The 24,918-nt window shown below is 48.9% G+C and overlaps 1 protein-coding gene across 1 annotated transcript; it reads left to right on the top strand.

Moving 5' to 3' along the window:
- The first annotated feature begins 2,989 nt into the window (after positions 1 to 2,989).
- Positions 2,990 to 24,900, top strand: ZFTRAF1 (zinc finger TRAF-type containing 1). The gene is made up of 4 exons (XM_081950611.1): positions 2,990 to 3,612; positions 14,860 to 15,098; positions 16,363 to 16,574; positions 19,472 to 24,900. Exons 1-4 carry the CDS (start codon positions 3,250 to 3,252, stop codon positions 19,861 to 19,863), a joined length of 1,206 nt encoding a protein of 401 aa, XP_081806737.1. The 5' UTR covers positions 2,990 to 3,249; the 3' UTR covers positions 19,864 to 24,900.
- Positions 24,901 to 24,918: the final 18 nt, after the last annotated feature.

Below are 24,918 nucleotides of genomic sequence, written 5' to 3'. Positions count from 1 at the left end.
AACCAAACAGATGGCTACAAATTATTTTAATTATTTCCCTCCCTCGTGACTGTTTTCACAACATCCCTAATCAGGGCGTGATCATCAGGGCGTTTTGGGATATTCAGCTATCTTCTGTCTTACCACACAATACGCCCATCCTTAAACTAATCAGTGCTAAGAGATTGTGCAAGACCAACATCCTGTGATGTAAACTGTTTTCAAACCCTTTCTCGCCTCCCATGAAACACGTGGTGTAAACAGCCCTTGTTTTGGTTTTTATAGGAGGTGGTTTCCTTGTTTATTTTTCTGTTTGTTTTTAATCAAGTCTGGCTTTGGTCTGGCCTCCCTTAGCAAAATTATCAAAACAAACACAGAAATAATGTGGCCAGATGGGTCTTTCCAGAAGGACTGTTGTGGGATGTGAAGGAGGATATCAGGCCAAGATTGCAAAACCCACTTCCTCCCACTAGTACTTCAGTAAAAGGAGTCCTACAACGAGAATATTTTATGGGCAAAAAAAATGGAAAGATACACTAATTTCCCACAATGGGAGAATAGCTAGAAATACTAATGAATCTAGCAGAGATGGCCAAGTTAACTGCTTTAATCGAGAGAATACATCCAATTTCATTTCTACTTGGAAATTGCTTTTAAATTTTGACCTTGAGACAGAAAGAAACTGAAACCTTGGGATTTGCTGATTAGATAAATTTGTTATTATAGAAATAGCTAATATATACTAAGTACAGGTAAATCCTCCACTTAACAACCATTGTTTAGTGACTGACGCTACAATGGCACTTTAAAAAGTGAGCGTTTTTCACACAACCTTTGCAGCATCCCCATGGTCAAGTGATCAAAATTCGGAGGCTTGGCAAATGGCATGTACTCATGACAGTTACCTTCTGATTTTGTGACCTCCTAAAGCCAAGACAATAAAGCCAGATTCATAAAATAACCATGTTACTAACTCAGCAACTGTAACGATTCACTTAACAACTGTAGCAAAAATGATTGTGAAATGGAACAAAACTCACTTAACTACTGTCTTGCTTTGCAATGGAAATTCTGCTGAAAAAGAGTTGGAATAAATATAGAATATAATGCTTTCTTTTTTTTTTAATTTATCCGTTATCCCACATTTTTCTCTTTTCCCCATCTCTACTATCTTTATTTCCACTTGGAGTTTAAGTTGGATAAATGTAATAACATTATATCCAGAGAGAGAAAAGGGGCCCAACAGATCGCAGGTAAAACCAGATACACTACTTGAGGTTTACTTACCCTGGCACGGCCGCACCCACACACTCAGGCCTCTGGGGAGGCTAAAGCCCTCAAAACATCTGGCTGTTTGCCCAGTTCCACTGCAATCCGGCTGCCTTTTTTTTCTTCTTCTGCTAGGAAACTTGAGAAGCCCGAGAAAAATGCCAAATGCCCTGGGCTAAAAGTAAATAGCTTGTTTCGGTCAGCGTCTCTTTGAAGTGGAAACTCAAGACACTTGAGTTTCGTGGTTGCAGACGGCCACTGACGTCAGCCGTACCTGTTCCCTTGGCAGGGCTGCGGATGAAGGAATATAATTCTGGGCTGCTAAGGCAGCTGCCCTGCTTGGTTCCAAAACATTAAGGGTGGGGGCAAGAGTTTTTCTTCTTTTCGAAACCTTCAGTTATTTTAATTTTACAATTGGGGGGGGATTGGCAAAGGAGAAAACAGCCCCTCCTTTTATGAAAAGAAAGGCTAAGCAAGGAAAGGGGGCAAGATTGGCTGTGCATGTCTAGCAAGAGGGAGGAGCTGAAAAACTGACTGAAGGGGAAGATGGTTTTCCCACGTAAGGGAGACATTCAGCAGATGTGTTCCTTGGTCAAAGCCCCTGACTCAGGAATCACTCGAGAATTATGAAAGAGAATAGAGCTGGAGGGACCTTGGAGGTCTTCTAGTCCAGCCCCCTGCTCAAACAGGAGACCTTCTACCATTTCAGACAGGTGGGTGTCCAGTCTCTTCTTAAAAACCTCCAGTGATGGAGCATACATAACTTCTGGAGGCAACTTCTGTTTCACTGGCTAATTGTCCTCACCGTTAGGAAGTTTCTCCTCAATCCCAGGTTGCTTCTCTCCTTGATTAGTTTCCACCCATTGTTTCTTGTCCTGCCTTCAGGAGCTTTGGAATTCTGAGAGCTGAAGTCCACAGATCCTAAAAGTTGCCATACTTTCCCACCCCATCTGTGTGTAGGTAGACTGCAACTCAGCCCAAAATTTCCACTGCTAACACAGTTAAGTGAATTTACCCCCATTGTACATTTTCCGTGCCACTGTTGTTAAGTGAATCGCTGCCAGTCAGTAACATGGTTAGGTGAATCTGGCTTCCTCATTGACTTTGATTGTAAGAAGGTCGCAAAAGGGGATTGTGTGACCCCCCCAGGACGCCGCAGCCAGCATAAGCTCATGCCAGTGGCCACGCATGTGATTTTGATCACGTGAACTTGGGATGCTGCAATGGTCTCTAGTGTGAAAAAAAAGTCCTGCCTCAATTTTTTTTCAGTGCTGTTGTAACTTGGAACGGTCACTAAACGAAATGGTTGTAAGTCGAGGAAGGCCTGCTAGCAGTCAAAGAGGATTGGACGGCAGCGCATAATCATTGCCTTTGGGGTCGGCAGGAGGGCGGCCACCGGTGCTACCTGGCCAGCGGGGCAGAAGGAACGAGGCCGCCTCAACCAGCCCCAGCTGAGCCGCTCTCATTAGCCTCGCCCCGGCAGGAGGGCCGAGAAGCGCGGGGGTCCCAGCGTGGAGTCACCTGGCGGGCGTCGGGTTGGGGATCGCCAGCTGGCCTCACCTACGTCCCTCCCAGGCGGCACCGCCCATACTCGGCCACGCCCCCCGCCGCGGATAGGCTGCCGCTGCCATTCGTCCTTGGGGTTCCTCCCGGCGGGCTCCACCTCCCGCCCTGGGCCCCGCCCTCGAAGAGCGCTAATTGGCGAGTCCTTAAAAGCGTCAAAGCTGAGCAGCCGCGCGCCCTGCCCGTTTCCGGCTGCGCGTAGCGATTGGAGGAGGTCGCTGTTTGTCTCGCAGGCTCACGCGTTGCCCTGCGTGGTGCTATTGACGGGGGTCGGTCGTGAGCGGGCGGCGGGGATTGGCTGAGCGAGCCCGGGAGGGCGTGGCCCGACGGCGCCCGCCCGCCGCCTGCCTGGGGAAGGAGCCAAACCAAGATGGCGGAGCCTGAGGCGGCCGGACCGGGGCTGACCACCGAGGGCTGAAGCCGCGCCCGAGCCAGAGCATGTCGGGGCCGGACGAGCGGGAGCCCGGCAGCGGGGTGGCGGCCGCCGCGGCGGCTGGCGTGGCGGCCGCGGGGCCGCTGGTGCTGGGGGACGCGGTGGCGGCCGCCGTGGGCCCGGGCCCTGAGGAGCCGGGGGCCCCGCTCGGGGTCGGCGGGGCGGGCGCGGGGGGCGGCGGCGGAGGCCGGCAGGGCCAGCCCGAGCCCGGCGGCGACCGAGACTCCGACGCGCCGCCAAAGAAGCGGCTCAAGCTGCCCGGCGGGGCCGAGGGCGGCGGCAGCGGCGGCGTGAAACTGGAGGAGCGGCTCTACTCGGTGCTGTGCTGCACGGTGTGCCTCGACCTGCCCAAGGCCTCCGTCTACCAGGTGCGGCCAGCCCCTCCCTCCCCGGGGGTGTCAGGGAGGGGGAGGGTCTTTCCGCTGCAGATTGGGGGGGGGCAGTCCTGGAGGGAAGGGTGGGGGGCGAGCTCTTCAACACTCTCCCCCCAAAAACATCCATGACTGGAAGGGCTGCCTCTTTCCAGAGGGACCCCTCACCTGAACTGCATGGCTGCGAGTGGTGGGCAAGGAAGTCTTTTGGGGAGGGGGCTCTATAAGGGATTGGGGGGGTCTCTGCAGCAAAGCCTGGCATGTGTGTGTCCCTTTACGAGCCTGAAGGGATCCCTGGAAAAGGAGCTTTCCTGCCCTAGAAGCAGGGGTCTCCCACCAACCTTGGCAACTTTATGCATACATGGGTCTGTAGACAGTCATCCAAATCATGGTTGTCCCAAAGGGCCTTTTTTTTTTTTCAAAAAGGCAACTGGACGTCCCTGTTTTTTTCTTCTTCTGAAGACGTTTTGCTTCTCATCCAAGAAGCTTCTTCAGCTCTGAGTGGAAGGATTTCATTGCAAGCATTCGCTGCAAGGAGTATAAATCCTTCTATTCCCCCCATCCAGTCAGAGCTGAAGAAGCTTGGATGAGAAGCAAAACATCATCAAAAGGAAAAAAAACCCAGAAAGTCCAGTTGCCTCCTGAAAAAAGCACCTTTGGGGTGCCCCATACAAGGGTGCTTTTAATAGCGTAATTGCAGGAATGAATCTTCCTCTTATCTCTTTGGTGGGGTGGGGGGGGTTGGAGTCCACCTGTGTGATAAAGGTAAGTAAGTTAATGGTGTGGTGTGCTGGCTTTTTGAACGGAAAGCAAGGAAGGAAAAGGAGAGCTTTTGGGGGGTGGGAGGGGAGGTTTGCAGTAACCTGTGTGATAAAGGTAAGTGAAGAACGGTGTGACGGGCTGCCTTTTGAACACAACCGCAAGGAAGATGAGGGTAGGGTTGCTGGGAACCTTAGGAAGGGGATGTGTTAAAGGCGGCCCATTCCCCTAGCTGACTCACTTGTGTTTTTGCAGGTGTTGTGTATACAATATGCTGTCTTCTGCATAAAGGTAGAAAACCAATTTTCTAGCTTGTCCCTTGCCCCTCCCGCCTCCTCCTAGTCTTTCCCCTTTTGTATGCTCATCAGGTGTGGTTCTTCTTATTGTAACATCTCCCTCCCTGTTGGGTCTTTTAGGCCGGCAGGTTTAGGGTCAGTTTTTGTAACACAGCCTTAGAAAGGTTTTCTGATTGAGCCTTGTTTAGAGATGCTGTGGGGAAAGAAATGGTTCCCAGGGTTTCTTTTTCCTCTTGTTAATATTTGAAATTTAAAATAATTGAAAATTCCAGGAAGAAGGCTTTCCATAATAAGCCAAAATAAGCTACTGCATGAATTGGTCTTTTGTAGTTGGATTTATACATGTTATTGTTTTGTCATAAAAATTGGGTTCAAAACCATCCTTTATAATTGGATAGCAGACTTTTAGACCACCCAGTGCATTTACTGTTCTTAGGAATCACTGGGGAATTATTATCTTTGCTGCTTTTTTTTTATGAGACTGTCCATGAGCATTTTGTATATTGAGGCTTCTGCATAAGGATGTATACTGTAAACAGGCACCCTACTTATTACAGGAAAGTATTGGAGACCGAAGGATAGAGGTATAGGAAAGAAAAGAGGAACATTGATAGGTTGGGTTCACAAAGGTTAATTGTTTTTGACAAACATTTGTTGAACAGGTATGCTGCTCTCCCCAGTAAGGTGTTTTTAATAATACTTTGCTGCTAATTTTTTTAACAACTAGGTGTTCAGATAAAACTGGACTGGAACACAGAAGAGTTGAACCTTTTCCTCCCAGTCCAATTTGTTTCTTTTACTAAATGTAAATGTTAAAACTTGATTGTTACAAAAATGAGCAGGGAGAAGGGAGGCCACAAAAGAAGTGCAGACATCTTTTAACGTTCAGAATCCATGACGGGACAAGCAAGTATTTTTAAAATTCATAGTAAATCATCTGATTAAAAAAAGCATGTTTTAGATTTTTCAGGCTATTGGATGAAATCAAGATGGTGGCATCAGGTGGATAGTTGTTTTTGTCTCTGTTTTGGCATGAAATAATGTTCTGCAAGGTAGCATAGGGTAGTCGGTCAAGCTGCATCCCCTTCTTATTCTTCCAGATTGTTCTTTTGAGCAGTCTTTTTTGCTTTTGGCTTGAGGGGAGCGCTAAGTCCTTGAGTGTCCAATCACACTTGGCCAATAAAGAATTCTATTTCTCTTTCCAGTTCCTCTGATCATTTTAGGTCAAAGAAGCCAAAAAAAAAGGCTCTTTGGACAAAGCAGCCAAGCAAACAAGCCAACAGTTAAATGGACTTTTGTCCAGTTATGCTTTAGTGGTTCCTTTCCTAGAAGAGGGAAGAATGGCCATCTGTTCTCTCTTCCTCCTCAGTTCCAGCTTTAAATGTTTGTTTATATTTAATTTATATATATATATATATGGGACTGAATTCAACCAAGTTGTGTGGCCATGTAATAGTGGCATGTAATCCATGCTGGTTAAATTTCTAAATGTAAAGGTCATGACCATGGTGGTGTGGCACCTGAAATCTCCAAGGTATTTTCTGTCTGTTGCATAGGATTGTGCCATCATCATAAAATGATAGTGAAGTATAATTAAACTCTGGGCTAAGGAAATTATTTGTAGTAATAAAACCTCTGCACTTGGCATTTGGTGATGGTTGCCCTCTTGTTCAAGACCACATAGAGTAGCAGAACTCTCAAGCAGGGGTCCCCAAACGTGGCAACTTTAAGACTTGTGAACTTCAACTCCCAGAATTCCCCAGCCAGCCATGCTTGAAGCATCTTTTTAAATTGCCAAGTTTGGAGAGTCCTAAAGCTCTAAAGTAACAGGCTTAACAGGTCTCCCTCAGAGCTTCATGGAGCTGCAGGCTTCTACCTTCCCTCCTGTTTCCATGTGCAAGATCCTGTCCCCATAGAAGTCAACCAGGACTGGAGTTCCAAACAATAGATCCTACATGCCCTTTTCTTTTTTTTCTTTTCCTAGATATGAGGAGATATGAGTAGCCTAACAAACCTAGTTAGTGTGGGCCAGGAAGGAGATGTGGCCTATTTGTGGCATCGAGGCTTGTTAAGCTTCCACTTGTTTTTCTTTCCTGGGGATTCCAATAATTCTATTGATTAAAAAAATGCTTTGGCTATTTTGGGAAAGCATTGTATTCCTTCATAATGGGGGAGGGAGATGGTTGGAGGCAGGGATCAGGCTGTCTTGGGGGAAGGGTCTGTGGCTATTTTCCTACCTCTGGCTCCTAATTTTCAACCCAAAGAACAGGTCCTTGGAGCCCTGGAGTTCTACCTGTTGCTGGGAATGCCACGCCTTGCTTCATGATCGGCGCGAATGGGAGGACAGGCCAGCCTGGCACGGAGTGGAGTATTTACCTCTCAGACGGGTCTTTCTGGGTCTCCCACCAGCTCACGTCAACTAGCTGGTAGCTGGAATCTGCTTATAGGGCAGAAGTCTCCAAACATGGCAACTTTTAAGACTTGTGGACTTCAACTTCCAGAATTCCTGAGCCAGCATAGCTTCATAGAAGCTGAAGCCCACAAGTCTTAAAAGTTGCCAAGTTTGGAGGCCCCCTGTTACGGAGTTCTCTGGTGCCACAAAGCTCCAGAGGGAGGAAGGGCTCATTTAATTGAGCTGCCTGTAGGCCCTTGATGGAACTCTATGGTTTCCAGGGGTTTGCATGGAGAACTTTTAGAATGGATGGCAGGCAAAGTTTGCCAAGGCCGTAACCTTCTGCTGAAATAGTAGCTTTGCTTTGGATGCAGTTGCACCTTTCGCTGACCTTCCCATCGGAATAATGACCAGGTGAAAGATGCCTTTAGACCAGTGGTTCTCAACCTTCCTAATGCCACGACCCTCATGTTGTGGTGACCCCCCAACCATAAAGTTATTTCCGTTGCTACTATGTAACACCGGGAGCCACAAAACCTGGGTGGGTGCGGCCAACACAACATCACTCCCACCCAGTCACATGACATTCTCCCCCCCCCGGACACGCCTACCAAGGTTTCATGGTTCTGTTTTCTGTGGGAATAGGGTCTCTCTCTCTTCTCTCCCCCTCCCTCTCATTTCTGTTTTTCTCTATTTTTCCTCTCCCTTTCTCTTCCTTCCTTTCTTTCCTTCCCTTTCCCTCTTCCTTTTTCTTTCTTATTGAATACGATAGCAAATCCAAAATAAATTTATTAATGTAGGAAATTGCTTCTCTGTAATCTTTTCATAGTAAGTTGATAGAAGCTGGCAAGACTGTACTAACAGCAATAGGATATATATTTTGATTTCTTATATAATACATTTTCCAAAATTATAAATAATCTTAGTTTCAGATGCATTTTTTTTGCCATCTCTTGTTTTTTTTAATCAGACTTGCTTCCAATTTGTGCCTTCTGTCAAACTGCAGTTTTTTTGGCAAGAGATATAGCTTGTCATTGCTTTCGTCATAGGTCTGAGACTGTTAGTTTCTTTCTTTCTCTCTGATTTGTTTCCCTCTCTTTTCCCTCTCTCTCATTCTCTCCCTTCAGTTCTCTTTCATTTCTTTCTCCCTCTCCCCCTCTAATTTGTTTCCCTCTATTTTCCCTCTCCCATTCTCTCCTTCCAGCTCTCTTTCATTTCTCTCTCTCTCTCTCTTTCTACCCCTTTTCTCTTTCATCTCTTTCTTGCGCGTGCAAGCAAAATACCCTCCTGGGTCGGAATCACGGTGGCGGGGACAGCGACTCCTTCTGCTGCCACCACTGAGAAGTGAGTAGCTGGCTGCGCTGTGCAGGAGACTCCTCAGCACCAGACTCGGATCCCTCCCCTTTGTGTTGACTCAAGAAAGAACCGGAGCAGCCGCCTCTGGATGCAGAGAGGGAAGAGTTCCAGAGCCCTGCGCAAGGAGAGCCCTGTGCAGCGCAGGAGAACCGGAGCTCTTCCCTCCCTGCACCCAACCAGCTGCTGCTGCTCTCCGTTCCCCTCCTTCCTGAGCCAACACGAAGGGGACCGAGGCTCGCACTGACCTGAATCTGGTGCTGAGGAGTCTCCTGCGCAGCGTGGCTCCCCTGCGCTGCGTACCCAGTTACTCACCTCATTGCGCAGTGGCAACAGCCTTGATCCGGGCCCAGGAGGGTATTTTGCTTGCGCGCGCAAGAGATGACCGTGAGAAAAGGGCTGGAGCTCTTCCCGACACTGAGTTGCCCGCGAAGGGCGCGGAATCGCAAAAGCAGGCGAGAGGCTCGTGCCTTCTCGGGGCGGAGAGCAGATTGCGCGATTGGGTCAGCAGGGAGCCGCAGGAGAGGGGCCAAAGCCTATTAAGACTGTTAACCCATGCTAAGCATGGGTAACAGGCTTAATAGGGAATCTCAGCAGAGGTGCATCCCACGTTCCTTTATTTTATTTTCCCTGCCTTGTTTTACGCCTCATAAATGGTACCTCTTGGCTTCCGTAGTTTTGCCCATCAACCTCCATCACTCGGAGCGAGCTGCTTTCCCAGCATCCTCTGTGCTGCACTCGTCTCTTTTCCCCCTCCTCACCTCCATTCCGGCTCCTACTTTCCCCACCACACACACACACACACACACACACACACACCTCCTTCCGCTGTGCGGGGAATCCGAGCCACTCCTTTCCTTCGGGCCAGCTTCTCGCCAGCCTCTCTGCGGGAGGCTCTTTGGCGACCCCTGTGAAAAGGTTGTTCGACCCCAAAAGGGTCGCAACCCACAGGTTGAGAACCGCTGCTTTAGACCCTTCTTGCAAAGATTAGAGCACGGGTTAGTTTTCTGCAGAGCGCCACAGAATGAATCAAACCCAAGGGATGCCCAAAGCGCCAGTGGCACAGGATAAACCTAATCAATAACAGACCTCTGCTGTGGCAATAAGGCAAAATAGCACAATTTCTCCAGATTCTTCTGTGGGGAAATTGTGGTCCAGTGACTCTTCATGTGCTCTTCAGAAGAGGGGGATGTAACCCCTTCTTTGCAAGTGGCTACTTTTCTCAAGTAGCCATTGCTTAACCCAGGTATACTGGACAATTGTTGATCAGTCTCTAACCTCCCCTTTTGGTTGTGGAGAAAGTTAGGCTGCTATTGCAGACAACCTTGGTGGGAAGGTTAATCCGGTTCTGTATGAAGATGATGGTGCATCGATTTTTAGCAAAGTCTCTTCAGAGATTGTTACCTTCAGTGGCCATGCAAATATGCCTTTTCAGGCACCAGCACCCATTCTGCAAAAGCGTACCCCTGATACATAATTCGCCCCTTCCTTTCTGGCTTTTAGGAAGACGGCAAAAACCTCCTTATTCCACCAAGCCAAGGGTTGTGAGTTTGGACTTCCTTTTATTATTGTTAATGTTATTATTCAGGACTTCCGATTCCACAGGAGTATTTCCAGTTGCTGTTCTTAACCAATTGTATGGTTTTTAATCTCAAATGTACTGGGGGATTGTACTTGGAGTCGCAGACTGGAGCTGCTTATTGGCCCAGTAAATAATTGCTCCATTTAAAGTACTCGCTGTTTTCCTCATTGGGACTCAGGAGTGATTTTTTGGAACTTAAATAAAATTAGTTGATCTTGGTTTACAATCTGTAGAACTGAAGAAGTGAGAGTGATATTCTCTTTAACGCTGTAGGAATAGAACATTGAACAGGGCTGGTATACATTGAGCCATTGTTCTACTCAAGAAATAGGATAAGTATGATCAGGAAAAGCTTTTGTGGAAAAGACTGTTGGTCACTAAGAATATGGACCTATAGCACAAAGGATATAAGGTGACTTCTGCTTTTTTCTGTGGTTACAATTTTTCTCAAAGGTACAAAAAGGGCATAGTGCATTTTTCTTGTTATCAAGATATATGGCTGCCCCTTTGGAAATCATTGTTAAATAAACACGGAAAAGAGACTATTCTGTATCCAGGCAGAAAAGACCATACCATAAGTATGTCTGGATCTTTCTTAACAACTTATTTCCTTACCTCTGAAAAGATCCTTGGGAGAAAATAGCAGAAACCTGACCTCTTCCTCTCTGTCTCTGTAGTATTAAAACCCTAGAGCTCGATAAAGTCTATTTTAATGAATTAATAATTCTTAATCTGAAATTTCAGGAATCTGGAAAAAAAATTGATTTGCAACATTGCTGAAACAATTTGATTCTGGAATCCCTCTGGAAAATGGCTGATCATGAGTCCAGCTGTGTCCTGGTTCCTGATAACCTTCTGTAGGCAGTGGCAACCAGTTAATTTGTTGAGTCTGGATGTGTAGCAGAAGAACAGTTGGGAGGGACCTTGGAGGTCCCAACCCCCTGCCCAAGGCCAAAGACCCTACACCAGTTCAGACAATCTAATCTCTTCTTAAAACCTCCAGTGATGGGAGCACCCACAACTTCCAGAGGCAAACCATTCCACTGATCAATTGTTCTAGCTGTCTGGAAATTCCTCCTTATTTCTAGATTGGAATGCTCCTTGGTAAATTTCTGTCCATTTCTTGTCCTGCTTATAGTGCCAACCCTTTCTTTTTAGCAACTATTCCTTTAATTGGAGAAACTCCCTTGAAGTGATAGCTGGGTGAACAAATATTTCATGTAACAAGAAGCTGGCAATGATTTTACTGAGCGGTGCTTTTGAGGTTTAAAAGCCTCCCACAAGAAATGTATCTACTTATTTCTTCCAGGGGTTTTTAACATCTGTTGGCAATAATGACCAGGATCTTCCTCTGCCCTGTCCCTCCCTCGTATCTTGGGTGGAGGTGAAGTTGTTTGAAAGTCACAAAGAAGGAAAGCAGTGGGATAATTGAGTAAAGAGGGAGTTCTCTTACTGAGCTGGGAGCTATCGGAGTACAGATAACGAGGAGGCATTTAACGCAGACGCTGCTTTGATTGCAGGATTTAGGGGAGTTTCAGTGGAAACAGATGTGTCTGGTTTTCCTTGCAGTCAATTATTATTTTTAAACACTGACCTACAACGAAAAGGATTATATCTTTATTGTGCAACTGCGATTTATATGAAGTGGTAGTGCAGCACAGGTAATCCTCGACTTCACAACCACAACTGAGCCCAAAAGGTATTTTATGCTAAGTGAGACATTTTGTTAAGTGATTTTTGCCAGCCTTCCTTGCCACCGTTGTAAGTGAATCATTGCAGTTGTTAAGTTGGTGACGCTGTTGCTAAGTGAATCTGGCTTCTCCATTGACTTTGCTTGTCAGAGGATCTCCAAATGGGATCGCATGACCCAGGGACACTGCGACCGTCATAAATATGAACCAGTTGTCAAGCATCTGAATTTTCATAACATGACCATGGGGATGCTGCAATGGCCATAAAAGTGGGAAACGGTCATAAGTCCCTTTTTCAGTGTTGTTGTAATTTCAAACAGCCACTAAATGAACTGTGCTAAGTCAAGGCGTACCTGTAATATAAGGCGATGAATGGCAGGCTGGCCAGCAGTCTTGAATGCTGTCAACATCCAGGAGAGGCTCTCCTTTCTGAAGACCTTGGGATCATAAATAGCCTTCTTGTAGCAGAGGGAAATCCAGATGGTGATCAGGATGTTAGACTCGGAAGTTGAAAATCTTTCCGCAGGGGCAAATGTCTTCCATGACACCCCCAAGAACATGCGTGGATGTAATCAGCATCAGTTGACTTTAGAAAAGCAAGGATTGATTGCTTTGGGAAGCCAAGTAAGCACACATTGTACTCTATTCACAGCAGGATTAATCAGAATAGAACTGGAAGGGACCTTGGAGGTCTTCTAGACCAACCCCCTGCTCAGGCAGGAGACCCTGTACCATTCCAGACAAGTGGCTGATGGAGCACCCACATCTTCTGGAGGCAAATTGTTCCACTGGTTTATTATTCTCACTGTTAGGAAGTTTCTCCTTAGTTCCAGGTTGCTTCTCCCTTTGATTACTTTCCACCCATTGCTGCTTCTCTTGCCTTCTGGTGCTTTGGAAAATAAGTTGACCCCCTCCCTTTCTTTGTGGCAGCCCCTCCAATATTGGAAGACTACTATCATGTCCCCCCTAGTCCTTCTTTTCTCTAGACTGGCCATCTAGCATAGTCTCTATCAGGGTGGGCAACAGTGGCCCTTTTACAACCTGAGCCAGCCATACACGCTTGGCTGAGGAATTCTGGGAGTTGAAGTCCACAGGTCATAAAGGGGCCACCGTTGCCCACCCTAGGTCTATACTCTTCTTGGAACAGCCTTGAAACCTGACTGAAACAAAAGTGAGAGGATGACACAAAAAGAACAAGTTGAAATAGTGTTTGGATGTGCCTTTATTTTTATTCTCCCAGGGTGTATAGTTGTGCAACATACCTGGAATTACTGCAGGCATCCGAGTAACCCTTTTATTCCTATACTTTCTTTTTCTGTTTTTAACCAGTTGTTTAGTTGTTTTTAACTATTGTGTCTGACTCTTGGCGACTTTATAGGCAAGGGCTCTCCGTGCTACCCGGTCAGTCACAGCTGCTTTCAGTTGTTGGTGTTCATCTTTGTATCCGCTTTGATGGTATCAAACCAGCCTGTTCGTTGCTTGCCCTTCTTGTTGTTCCACTAACCGTTCCTAGCGTCACTGCTTTCTCCAATGAATTTGCATGCTTAACATGGCCAAAGTAAATCAGGCGTGGCCTTATGATTTTACCGTCTAATGATATGTCTGGTTTCTATACAATTTAACCCCTCCTTCTTGGTTGTTCTGGCTGGCCGTAGTCTATGTAGTAATTTACACCCAACACCCCAGTTCAAAGGCGTCAATTCTTCTTCAATCAGCCATTCTTAATGTCCAACTCTCACACCCATACATCATCAGAGGGAAGGTTGTTGCTCTAACTAGCCTGCTTTTGTATTTATTTATTTTATAATTTAAAACAATTAATAATCCTTAAAGCAGGGGTGTCCAAACTTGGCAACTTTAAGACTTGTGGACTTCAACTCCCAGAAGCTGGCTGGGGAATTCTGGGAGTTGAAGTCCACAAGTCTTAAAGTTGCCAAGTTTGGGCACCCCTCCCTTAAAGGTACAGGTCAAAGCTTTTGGGAAACCCAAGGTCGTCATGTTGATGGGGGCAACTCCATTGGCCCATTGACACTTTTCTCCTGCCTAGCTACAGACAGCTCAGTTGGTATCATATGTAAAACTGGAGGGTGCCCCCCCTCCCCCTGCCCCAGCTGCTCATGACCTTGTATTTATTTAAACAGCAGGATACAAGTGATTTTGGCTGCTCTTGGAAACAGGAGCAGCCTTGGCTGATACTTAAATGGAAAATGCAGCAGAGCTCTAGACTAGAGAGGGAAATTGGAAAAGCATTGTAGAAGAAGTTCACCAGAAGACTACCTGGATGTATCCATGACGTCAGGAGTTGGGCTTGATCCAAAAGATGATAGATAAGTCTTTGAAGGTGGAAGGGTGAGACTTCCCTGGGTAATTTGCTGGCTCCACATTCTGGGATTTTAATTAATTTTCACCTGTTGAGTCACAATAACTCAAAGATTGGATCCCTTTCCTTGACAGCCAATTTCCCTAGCTTGAAAAGGAGCCGTGTCTTCATAGTAGAAGGGCCTCCAAAGAACGTTCCATCACCACCTGTCTAGTGTGTGACCTGTACAAAAACCTCTCCACCTTCCTCAGTTCCATGAGAGGCCCTCAGCGTTGCCCTGGTGCCTGTTTTGGGAAAGGCTGGGTTCTCACCTCTGGAGTTTACATGGGCCCTGGGTTTAAAGCAAGAATGTGGAATGTGGTTGTGGTCTGTAAGATGCCTATGCAGAGGTGGGCAACATTTTGAATTCTTTCTCTTACTGGAAGAGGCACCATCTTCTTTTTGTAGCTGTACGCAGAGATGCCATGAGGCCCTTACCGAACAAATGCAGCTTTAAAATGCCAGCACCTGAGAGGCCTTTGGTGCTCTCTGAGCTTGGGGGTTTTCTTGCAGGCGCTCCATGGCTCAAACTAGGGAACACCCTCAGTGCTGATGATTGACCTAGTTCATTAATGAAACATCTGCAAGAAAACTACCTAGCTCAGACACACACACACACACACACACACACACACACCCCATGTCAACCCGGAGCTGCAAATATTCTCCTTTCTCAATACCAGCACCTGCCTGAGAATCCTGTGGAGGGCAGGGCTGCTGAGCCATTGGAAAGCAGCTAAAAGGCAGGGTTGTTTCCATGCCTTCTGTTGGAGAAGGCCTCTGAAGTTCTGCTTTCCCTTTCCCCCCCACAGTGTACGAATGGCCACTTGATGTGTGCGGGATGCTTCATCCACCTGCTCGCAGATGCCCGCCTGAAGGAGGAGCAGGCTACCTGTCCCAACTGTCGCTGCGAGATCAGCAAGAGCCTTTGCTGCCGAAACCTGGCGGTGGAAAAAGCCGTGAGCGAACTTCCCTCGGAGTGCGGCTTCTGCCTGAGGCAGTTCCCTCGCTCTCTCCTGGAGAGACACCAGAAAGAAGAATGTCAGGACAGGTAAATGGCACGGATTGCTTTCTACAATGGTGCAAAAAAGGAAAAAAAGAAAGAGAGAAAATGGAAGGGAAAACGACGAGAGCTGCCTTTGCCACTCTGTTATGGTGGAAGAATGCAGCTCCCGGGATTCCCTTGGGATTCTGGGAAAGGGGAGCGCCACACTTTCGAGAGAGTCTCCCACCTTGGCTGCCTGGAAGGATAGGTAGATCCCGGAGTGCTGGGGGCAGGCAGGGACATCCGTGCCAAGTGGGTGTTCAGAGGTGAATTGTAGGGTGCGTTGCCTGATGTGATGTGTTTGATAAAGAAAGAGATCGAGATAGTTAAATTCTGAGAGTATGGAGCATGATTGAAATTAAAATCTTCCCATGTTATACTCTTAATACAGGGGTCTCCAAATATGGCAACTTTAAGACTTGTGAACTTCAACTCCCAGAATTGCTCAGCCAGCCACGGCTGAAGTCCATCAGTTGCCATGGCTGAGGAATTCTGGGAGTTGAAGTCCAAAGCCCTTGCCAAGTTTGGGGATTCCTTTTCTAATAGAACCTCCCTTGATTATATAAATAAGGGAAGCAGCCTTGGGCTAATCAAATGTTTTGTACAAGCTTCTGCTAATTATACTCTAGTGAATGTGTCAACGGTTAGTCTTGAACTCGTTAGAAAAGGAGTGGAAAACCTTCCTATTGTAATATCTTACGATGGATCTATCAAGAAAGGCTGAAGTTGGGCAGCTCTTTGCTGATGGTTCTTCTTTTACCTAAAGGAAAGGTTTCTATAGGTAGTTTGGGTTGATCCTGGAGGCCACCCATTGAAACTGAGGACAGGCTTAGGACAGACAAGAGGGAGAGAGGCTTCCTATAGTTTATACCAGATTGAAAGGAGAAGGTGCATGTAGGAATATAGTGATCCTGGATTTAGAGTGCCCCGAGTCCCTTTGGCGAGAGGGGGCAGTATAAAAATCGAAAATAAAGGTAAAGGTAAAGAGGCTTATACGAATAAAATCCGATTCATTCTATTCCACAGTTCAACTCTGAGCAACAAACATTCTTCTGTACATTCTGTTTAGTTTAAATGAAGGTTGGGCTCTTGTGCGTGGTAGGATTAGACGGCCTGGTCGTTTCTTTCATGGAACAAATCGTCTCCGGGGCAAACACTGAAGTCTCTGGGCCTCCGAGCGTTGCCCTGTCCCATTCTGGCCCACTACGGTCTCCATCGCGCAGCCTTTTCTTCCCACTCATCGCAGGCCTGCCCCGCTTTCCATCTGCAGGGTGACTCAGTGCAAGTACAAGCGGATTGGGTGCCCGTGGCAGGGTCCTTACCACGAACTCACGGTCCACGAAGCGGAGTGCACCCACCCCACCAAGACGGGGAACGAGCTAATGGAGATTCTGGACGAGATGGACCAAACGCATAAGAGGGAAATGCAGCTCTACAACAGCATCTTCGGTCTGCTGAGCTTCGAGAAGATCGGTTACACAGGTAATGATTGGGGCCAGCCAGGACGCCAGCACTGACGGGGATGACTCTCCTGCTTGTGGTCTTCCCCTTGCGTCTCATTTCGGTGGTATCTGTTGATTAACTTATTTCTCTTACCTAACATGCAGAGACTTTGCTGTCCAGACAGGGCTGCCTACCCCAAATGTTGATTCCTGGAGATTTCCCTCTGGTTGGTTTGAGAATCCCAAGGGAAGCCCGTGGTTTAATTGTACTTATGACAACACTAAAGCACTGGGAGGGAGTTGTGGAAGGGGGGGTGGGTGATTGGCAGATTCTGAGTGTCCAATTGGGGCCGCTTGAGGAGAACCACAGGCGGCTTCCTTCTGCTGATTGCGTCCCTGCAGCCCTGGTGACACGGGGAAGAAGGACCGTTCCTAAATGCAGGTAAGATTGTGGCAGTCGGAGATGGCCGGCAGACAAAAATAAACGAGAGTCATCGTGGGTTCTGATCCTTTCTCTACTTCTGCTGTGTCTACTAAATGCTGAGTTTTCCCTCGTTTGGAATTCTGCTGTTTTTAATAGCGTGTGTACCCGGTGAGCTTTATGCAAAAGCCCTTTCTTTTGGGGTGAAATGTGTTAGCGTTTCTAGCTGCCATGTCGCTCAGGCGAGCGAGTGTCCTCTCGGTTGCTGTAGGCATATTCTAAAAGTTTGCAGTGGCTTTATCATTTCCTGGTATGAAAAATGCCTCTGGTTTCCATGGCCCAGTTCACAAAGTTCCCAACCTCTGCATGCATTCAGTGTCAGAAAGGTAAATGCGCAGGTGGGGAAGGAGAGCAATGTGGGTTTAGCCCGGTGGATCTAAATTGCCTTCGCAGGTAAGCTTGGCTCTCTCTCTCTCTCCGAATCTCCCAGGAGGCTCAAAGCAGGTTCCGCAGAATTGCATGGAAAAGGCTCTGTCAGTGGCTGTGGGGTTTCTTGAGGAAAATAGATGCTGAAATCTCCTTTCCTTTCCTATAAATATTCACGTTTTCTACAGAAAGAGTCTCCTTGGATATAATCAGCTCTCGGACCCAACCAAGGCTGGAGCCTCAGAGAACCCACCGGAGTCTGTTTCTTAGCCAAGTTAAAGGTGCTTAGAGCTCAAAAAGAGGCAAAATGGGAGTCCAGGGTGTGGAACTCCGGCTGTGAAGAAAGGTGACCAGCTCTCTCTCTCTCTCTGCTGAAAACTACTTGATCCTAGAGCTGGAACAGTTGGGGGGGGAGCGGGGAAACGATCCAAGGAGGAGATCCTGCTGCTGCCAGATCTGGACTCCCTAAGGCAGTGGCTCTCCTGCAGAGCCCAGCAGCGCCCTAGGGGCAGCGCTGAGGGGCCGGGGGTTGGTGGAGCGGGGGGGGGGCAGCTTGCCCAGGTTGAAAGTCGGAGGCAGGGAGGTGGCGATCCCCCCTCGGGATGTTCTCAGACCCTGTGCCGCTCTGCCTGTGAAAGAAGAGAGGCACAGACCCTCCTCTGCTTAGGAAAGAGACGGCCTGTAGCCGGCCAGGTGGTGCTGCTTTAACACGGAGAGAACGAAAGTGCTGATTGTGTGGCTTGAATAACTCCATCGCCTCCTTTGTCCAGGTTTTGCTGCCGGGCCCTTCTAACCGTCCTCTGGAAACACCGACGAAGCCAAACTTGCCCACAGAGGTGCCCCGTCCCTGAGTTTGTGCTGGGAGAACTCCATTGGTTTGGGACACCAAAGACTTGTAAAAATTACCGGGCCAACAATCTTGATATAAACTTGAATCGCCCAAAACACTTGGTGGACTCTCGAGGGTTTTAACAGACTTGACGCTGGACTGGGCTAAGCCGTGTTTTGGGGCGGGGGCCGGGTCTAAAACTTGAGTCTTCAAAATGATTTGGTGTACTGTTCTTTGTCTTCATGTATCCCCCCCCCCTCCCCTCCTCCCAGGCTGTTCTGTCCCATTTTTTAAAGCAAAAAACTGGAAGTTGCCTCTCCAGCCACCTGGTTTGGTTTTGCATTTTGATGATGCCTAACTGTGCCTTCTCATCTGTGTATTGTGAATGGTAATAAAATAAAGGTGCCACCTCCCCTGACTTGTCTGATTTGGTTTTTATGCATCGCCTCACTTGGTCTGGGACCCGTAAGGGCTCCAGGGCCGCCTGCCTTGTTGACTTGGGGAGCCATCTCCTTGGCTGCTCTTCGGTCTCCCAAGACATCTCCCGTGGACACTGGAAGAGGCCTCCAAGCTGCTGTCCGGGAAGGCCTGGCCTGGGCCGTGACGTCACGGGGCCACGGCAAAAGTGCTGGTGGTTGGTGGCTGCGGAGGACGGCCGCCTAGGTAGCCCTGAGGCTGCAGCCCCTTTGATGCCAAGAGCTGGATGAGGCCGGAAGACTGAAGAGGCCCCCGCGACGAGAGCTTCTGCTGCCCCTTTGGAGAAGGCAGGGGGGGCGGCCACCCTGCCTCTGCACCTCACCTGTCCCCGACTCTGGGGTTGGCTTCTTGTCATGTGGCCGAGGGCGTTCTTCCGTGGCTGCCGATGGCGTCTTCCCTCCGTTGCCGTGGTTGGATTGACCATCTCCGAGCTTCCCCGTTGCTTCTCTCTTTCCCAATCTTGAGCACGATGAAACTTGTTGTTGTTGTGGTGGTTTTGCTGTGATGAGATGCATTGATTTTTATCTGCTTTTCTCCTCCTCCCCCCTCACCCACGAGCCACATTGCTTCTGCCCCTCCCTAGCTCTGAATGGCTACCCTCACCCTTGTCTCCTGTCCGAGAAGGCCACGCACAGTAGCTACAGGTAACTTGAGCTTTGTTTCTTCCTGCTTCTGGTTTCCCTCGTTTAATTGTGCTTTTCCTTTTCTTTTTGTCTTTTCTGTCTCTTTCCCCCCCTCCACGCCCCCCACCCCCCAAACGCCCTTCCTTCTCGCTGTCTTGCAGAGGTTCAGTTTCGTCCGTACCGGACCGATGACTTCATCACTCGCCTTTACTACGAGACGCCCCGGTTCACAGTGCTGAACCAGACGTGGGTCTTGAAGGCCCGGGTGAACGACTCGGAGCGCAACCCCAACCTGTCGTGCAAGCGCACCCTCTCCTTCCAGCTCATCCTGAAGAGCAAGGTCAGCTCGCCCATGGAGTGCTCCTTCCTGCTGCTCAAGGGACCTTACGATGACGTGAAAATCAACCCGGTCATCTATCACTTCGTCTTCTCCAACGAGAACAACGAGACGGAATACATGCCGCTGCCCATCATAGACTCTGTGGAATGTAACAAACTCCTGGCCGCCAAAAACATCAACCTGCGTCTCTTTATATTCCAGATACAGAAGTAAGCATATAAGCTCACCTGGGAGAGTGACCGAGGGAGAGCGAGAGGGAGAGAGAGAGAGTGGGGGGGGGGAGACAGAGCACGCACCACTGAACCAGAGTTACCTCGTACGGCTGCCTCGGCCCCCTCCCAATTCCACAATTATCCGATTATTTTAACAAAAAGCGGACATTTTTGCATGTGGGGCAGCGACCGTAGTCGCTGCCTTCTTTGACTCTCCCTGTTTGTGCCCCCCCTCCCCCAAAAGGCCACCGGGGAGTTAGCTTGATGCAGGGTACTGAGGAGGCCTGAGAAGGGGGAGGGGGGGGTCTCAAGGGGATCTACCAGTCAATACATTGTGAAAAGGCCGCATCTGTCTCATGGTTGTGTGTGATCTCCATGTTGGGGGGTCCCTGTTGGGAGTGGGGTGGGGAGGAGGCCCCCCCTGTCCTTCCATCCTGGGGGGGGGGGTGACCTTCGACCTAAGTATTATGGAGCATCTGGAAATGCTGGGCAGATCTTGTTGCATCGGGAGAAACAAAAGGCTGCCTGGGGGTGGGGATTCTGCAGTTGGGTAGCTTCAGGGACCCCTAGGAACGGGGAGAGGGGGGGGGTTGCCAGCCAGTCTCTTACGTGGAGCGCATGCCACATGGCCAGGATGCCAGGCTCTGCCAAGGGGTGCTTCATGCTGAGAACAAGCAGAGCAACCGAATGCCCACGAATGTATCAGGCCAGGGGGTTCTCCCTGCCGGCCTCTCCCTCGCCCCCTCCCCGCCTTTTTTTCCCTGTGGCTGCGCTGGTGACTGTTTCCCATAATGCCAGATTTCTGGGAGGCCAATCAGAGAGCGAGCGAGCAAGAGAGGCCTCCTCAACGGCTGCTCCCTTCTGGCAAGAAGCAGCACCCTCCAAGTGGCTTCAATTGCCCTTCATGAAAGCACCCAGAGATCCCCTTTCCGGTGGGTTCCTGACGCTGTCCTCTTTTGTTTAGCCCCCACCCCCACCCCCCAGCCCAAAGACCCCTCCCCGGGCAAAGAAGTGGCATCGAAGCGACCCAAATCAGTTCTTCTCGGAATGCAGGGTGATTTCTTTTGTCCGTTTTTGGGGAGCTTCCCCAGTATTTTGAACAACCCGTGTGCAAAATGAGTTTGCAGGCTCTTCTAGTAATTATGCAATTTAACAGTGTGATTTTATGTACCTTTAAAGAAGAAGAAGAAGTAGTATATATATAGCAAGTTTATGGACGAGGATAGTGGGAGACATTCACCAGATTTCAATGAGATCTACAGGGATATTTGCTTCTTGCTCTTAAAAGCCTAATTTAACGTGGGAGCCGGTGGTGGATGGCCGTTTAGTTTGTATCATGAGAAATACGTTGATTGTGCTGTCAATCTTCTTTCTTTTCCTCCCAAACCCTTAACCTGGCATCCCCACCTCACGTTTTGTTTTGTTTTAAAGGAAGCTTGCGACCGCAGTTAACACTTTGTATGAACTAATTGGATCAGGTATGTTTTGCAGACACGTGAGATGCCTGCGGCAGGGGCTTTCCTCCCTGCAGCTGGTAAAGGATAACAACGCATGGTTTCCATTCTCATCGTTCCTCTTCCTCCTTTCTCTTTCTACCTCCCTCCCGGCCATAATCCGATTTTAGAAAAGCCCACAACAGCCTTTGAATCCTGGGCAGCTCACTGCCCTGCCCGCTGCTAGGCTGGCTTTTTTTGTTTGTCTCTTCGTTTGTTTTTTTGCAAAAGGGGGCAGGCTGCTCCGCAGAACTTCAGAATTCATTTTGGCTAGTCCGAAACGCTGCCCTGGTGGGGCTTGTTTGATTTGGTTTGGCTGGAGACAAGTGTGAATCCAGTGACAAGACGATGGAATAGGCCCGTTTTATGACTTCTGGACTTCAACTCCCAGAATTCCTCATTTGAAGTCCACAGGCTGTCAAGGGGCCATGGCTGCTGCCCCCACCCCTGTGATAGAAAGTTGGTGAGGTCTTCACCAGAACGCCTCGGGGATGTTCCAGCTGCTGAGGAGAGAATAGATCGCAGCTTGGCTTGGGGGAAAATCCTTATTTTGCTGCTTGTTTTGAAATTTTGAAAAGTGGGTGAATAGCCCAACAGAGGAGGAATGGTCAGTGGTCAGGCATCGTTCTTTCAGTTCTAGCTTGTGAAGAAGGCAGGAATTCCCAAAATTCTCCTATATCTGTTGGCCTCAGGCCAGACTTGCTCTAAGGTCCGGCGGTGACGTTAAACCGGGAACCTTCTCTTGATCTCTGCGAAGTAAGCTGCAGGTGGTCTCCCTATGACTCCCCCCACCCCCCACCCCCAAAGCTGGCACATCTGGGGTTCCTTAGCCTCTTCCCTCTTGTGACTGGCACTTCTCTCCTGCCGGCGGTCTGCAGGATCAGTCTTTGAAGAGTAGCGCACTTAAGTTATCTCGATGGCAGGCCTGAGGCAGCTGCAATCCCCAAAACCTTTCTATACATACTTGGAGCCCAGATAAGGTTTGTGGGGGGAAAGGCCCCTGTGCGTCTGGTTGTGAAAGGCAGGCAGCTGCAAAACTGGAAGAGATTCTTTGTCTGAGGAGCAGAGCCTCCCCTAATGTCCAAACTTGATTTCATTAGTGCAGGGGTGTCCAAACTTGGCAACTTTAAGACTTGTGGACTTCAACTCCCAGAATTCCCCAGCCAGCAGAGCTGGGTGGGGAATTCTGGGAGTTGAAGTCCACAAGTCTTAAAGTTGCCAAGTTTGGACACCCCTGCATTAGTGTCTCTCTCACCTTTGGAAGCAGGGCAAGGAGGAGCTGCTCTCTCTCGGGGTCAACCTGACCTCGGGAAAAAGGCCTGTTTTGCAGCCAGTCCGGGGGAGGCTACAGGTGTCCATGCGGGAGAGGAAAAAAAAGAGAGGGATTCATTTAAGAGAGGAAGCTGACTGTGTGTGCCCCCCCCCCCAGAACACAAGAATTCTCTCGAAGTTTCCCGCCCGGGGGGGGGGGGGGGCGAGCAGAAGTTAAGATTCCACCCAGCATGCTGCCAGGCTACCCACTGTCCTGCAAGGAGGCATCGCCCTGCCCATCAGGTCTTACTGGGTTTTGGGCATCCATTCTTCCCATTGGGGAAGTACAGGGCGGAGGAGGAGGAGGAGGAAGCAGCAGCTGCCCCAAGGAAATGCTACAGGGATGCGGCCGCCTCCAAGGCCAGGCCCCGCTTTGGAAGAGTTGGACTTAAGTGCCAGACTTTCCAGAGGGAAAAGGGAGGGGGGACTTTAAATTTAAACCGGGGGTATGCAGTTACAGCAACTTTTAAGACTTGGGGACTTCAACTTCCTGAATTCTGGGAGTTGTCATAATTGCGCGTCTCTGGTTTAGAGCGTGTGAGAAGAAGGTGCATAAGTGTCTTTGGAGGCTTCTGGACTAAGCAATATTACAACTTGCATTCTAAGGGTCATTTGGGGGAATCCAGCCTGCAGTGGTCCTCCCCCCCCTTTTCCCATTTTTCTGAATACGTCATGGAGTCTGAAAAAGCGTTTGGGCAGCTGATCTCTGTAGCGGTCCAGGCCCATGTATGTTAGATCGCATCAGCCCTTTGGGTGTTTAGCCCCTCGGAGGGAACTTAGGTATGGGCCTCTCACACAGCACACCTTGCCCATTGCCATCTCTGCTGCCTTCCCAACCTGCTTGCAAGCAGGGCTACAATATTTCTGGCTGTAAAGACGCCCTGTGGTCCTTGGCAGAGTTTTGGCAGGGGGGAGTTGTAATTATTTCAGTGCAGCTGGTCCTGTTGATTTTGGAAAAACCTAGCAGAGGATTCTTTTGGAGTAGTTGGTCTACTGACATCTGTTCCTTTTCTGCAGTGTCACCTCCAGTGTACTTGTGTTATTGTTTTGGGGGTGGGTGGGTGCAGGGGGTGGTACGGCTGACTCTTGTCCCTTGCAGCTTCTCCTTCCGTACCACGTTTTTCTCAAGATCAAGGCTAGGTCAAGTCCTCCGCCTGACTCCCTGATTGTGGCCCTGAAGACCTGAAGAATCTTCGCTGGGTTCTCGATCAAGGCCGTTCAACCTTGGCGACTTTGAAGACTTGTGGACTTCAACTCCCAGAATTCCCCAGCCAGCAGAGGGAATTCTGGAAATTGAAGTCCACAAGTCTTCAAAGTCGCCAAGGTTGAGCGGCCTTCATTAGGTAGTGAAGAACAAGCCGCTTTGAAGGCAAAATAGACACCTCGGAGGAACCAGAACCGTATCAGACGTCGGAAGTGGGCGCCCGGGGACCCCCCCCCATCCAGCCAAAGGTCATCACTGCCGACCCCTTTGATTTTGTTTTCCTAACCTTCATTCTCATCGCTCCCTCCTTCCGCTCTTTCCCTCCTCTGGGACTCCGTCTGACTTCTGCTTCGGTAGCTGAGCCTTACCTGTCTAGTTCTGGCTAGACGTCGAAAAGATTGTAGCCTGCTTCTCTCCGCCAGGCGCCGATGTCCGGCGGGCCACAAGGAAAAAAGGAAAAAAACCAAACCCTCCTGACAGTATTCACTGTGGGTAATTTATTTAACTAGTGAATGTAGCGTTTGAACTAATTTAAAACTAACGGCTTGTTTGCAAGGTTGTCTGTCCTCCGTACTTGGCTCAGATTCCACAATTTGTGTTCCTGGTTCGGGGGCGTGCAGGAGGGGTGCGACTTCGGGGTTCAGAACCTCCAGCTAGGAGCTCCTACTTGGAGAAGGAGAGAGGTGGGAGGGGGGGTGGTCACTCTCCAGGAGTTTTTTCCTCTTGCAGGGCTGGCTGTCAGGACCACCCGCCACTCCCCTCCCCTGGACACTAGGGAGAGAGAGTGGTAGCAACAGCCTTCACCCCCCCCCCCCCCGGGAGCTTCTCCATCACTTCTCCCGCTTCCTTCCGTCTGCCATGTGTCCTTCCCCCACCCCCCAAATCCTTGTGAGCACTAAACCTATATCTAAATGGCTTTTTAAAATGAGGAATGGTTTTAATGTCATTTGGGAATGAGTTCTTTTGTTCTTTTGTGGTCTGCGTTTCAAGTTTCTGTATGTAATGTAGTTAAAAAAACATTGCCAAACCACACTGTGTCCATGTGTGT

This window comes from Natrix helvetica (assembly GCF_964273705.1).
Source record: "Natrix helvetica genome assembly, chromosome: 4".
NCBI classification, from domain to species: Eukaryota; Metazoa; Chordata; class Lepidosauria; order Squamata; family Natricidae; genus Natrix; species Natrix helvetica.
The sequence above is the reverse complement of the archived record's forward strand: the minus strand, read 5'-3'. Positions and strand labels throughout refer to the sequence as shown.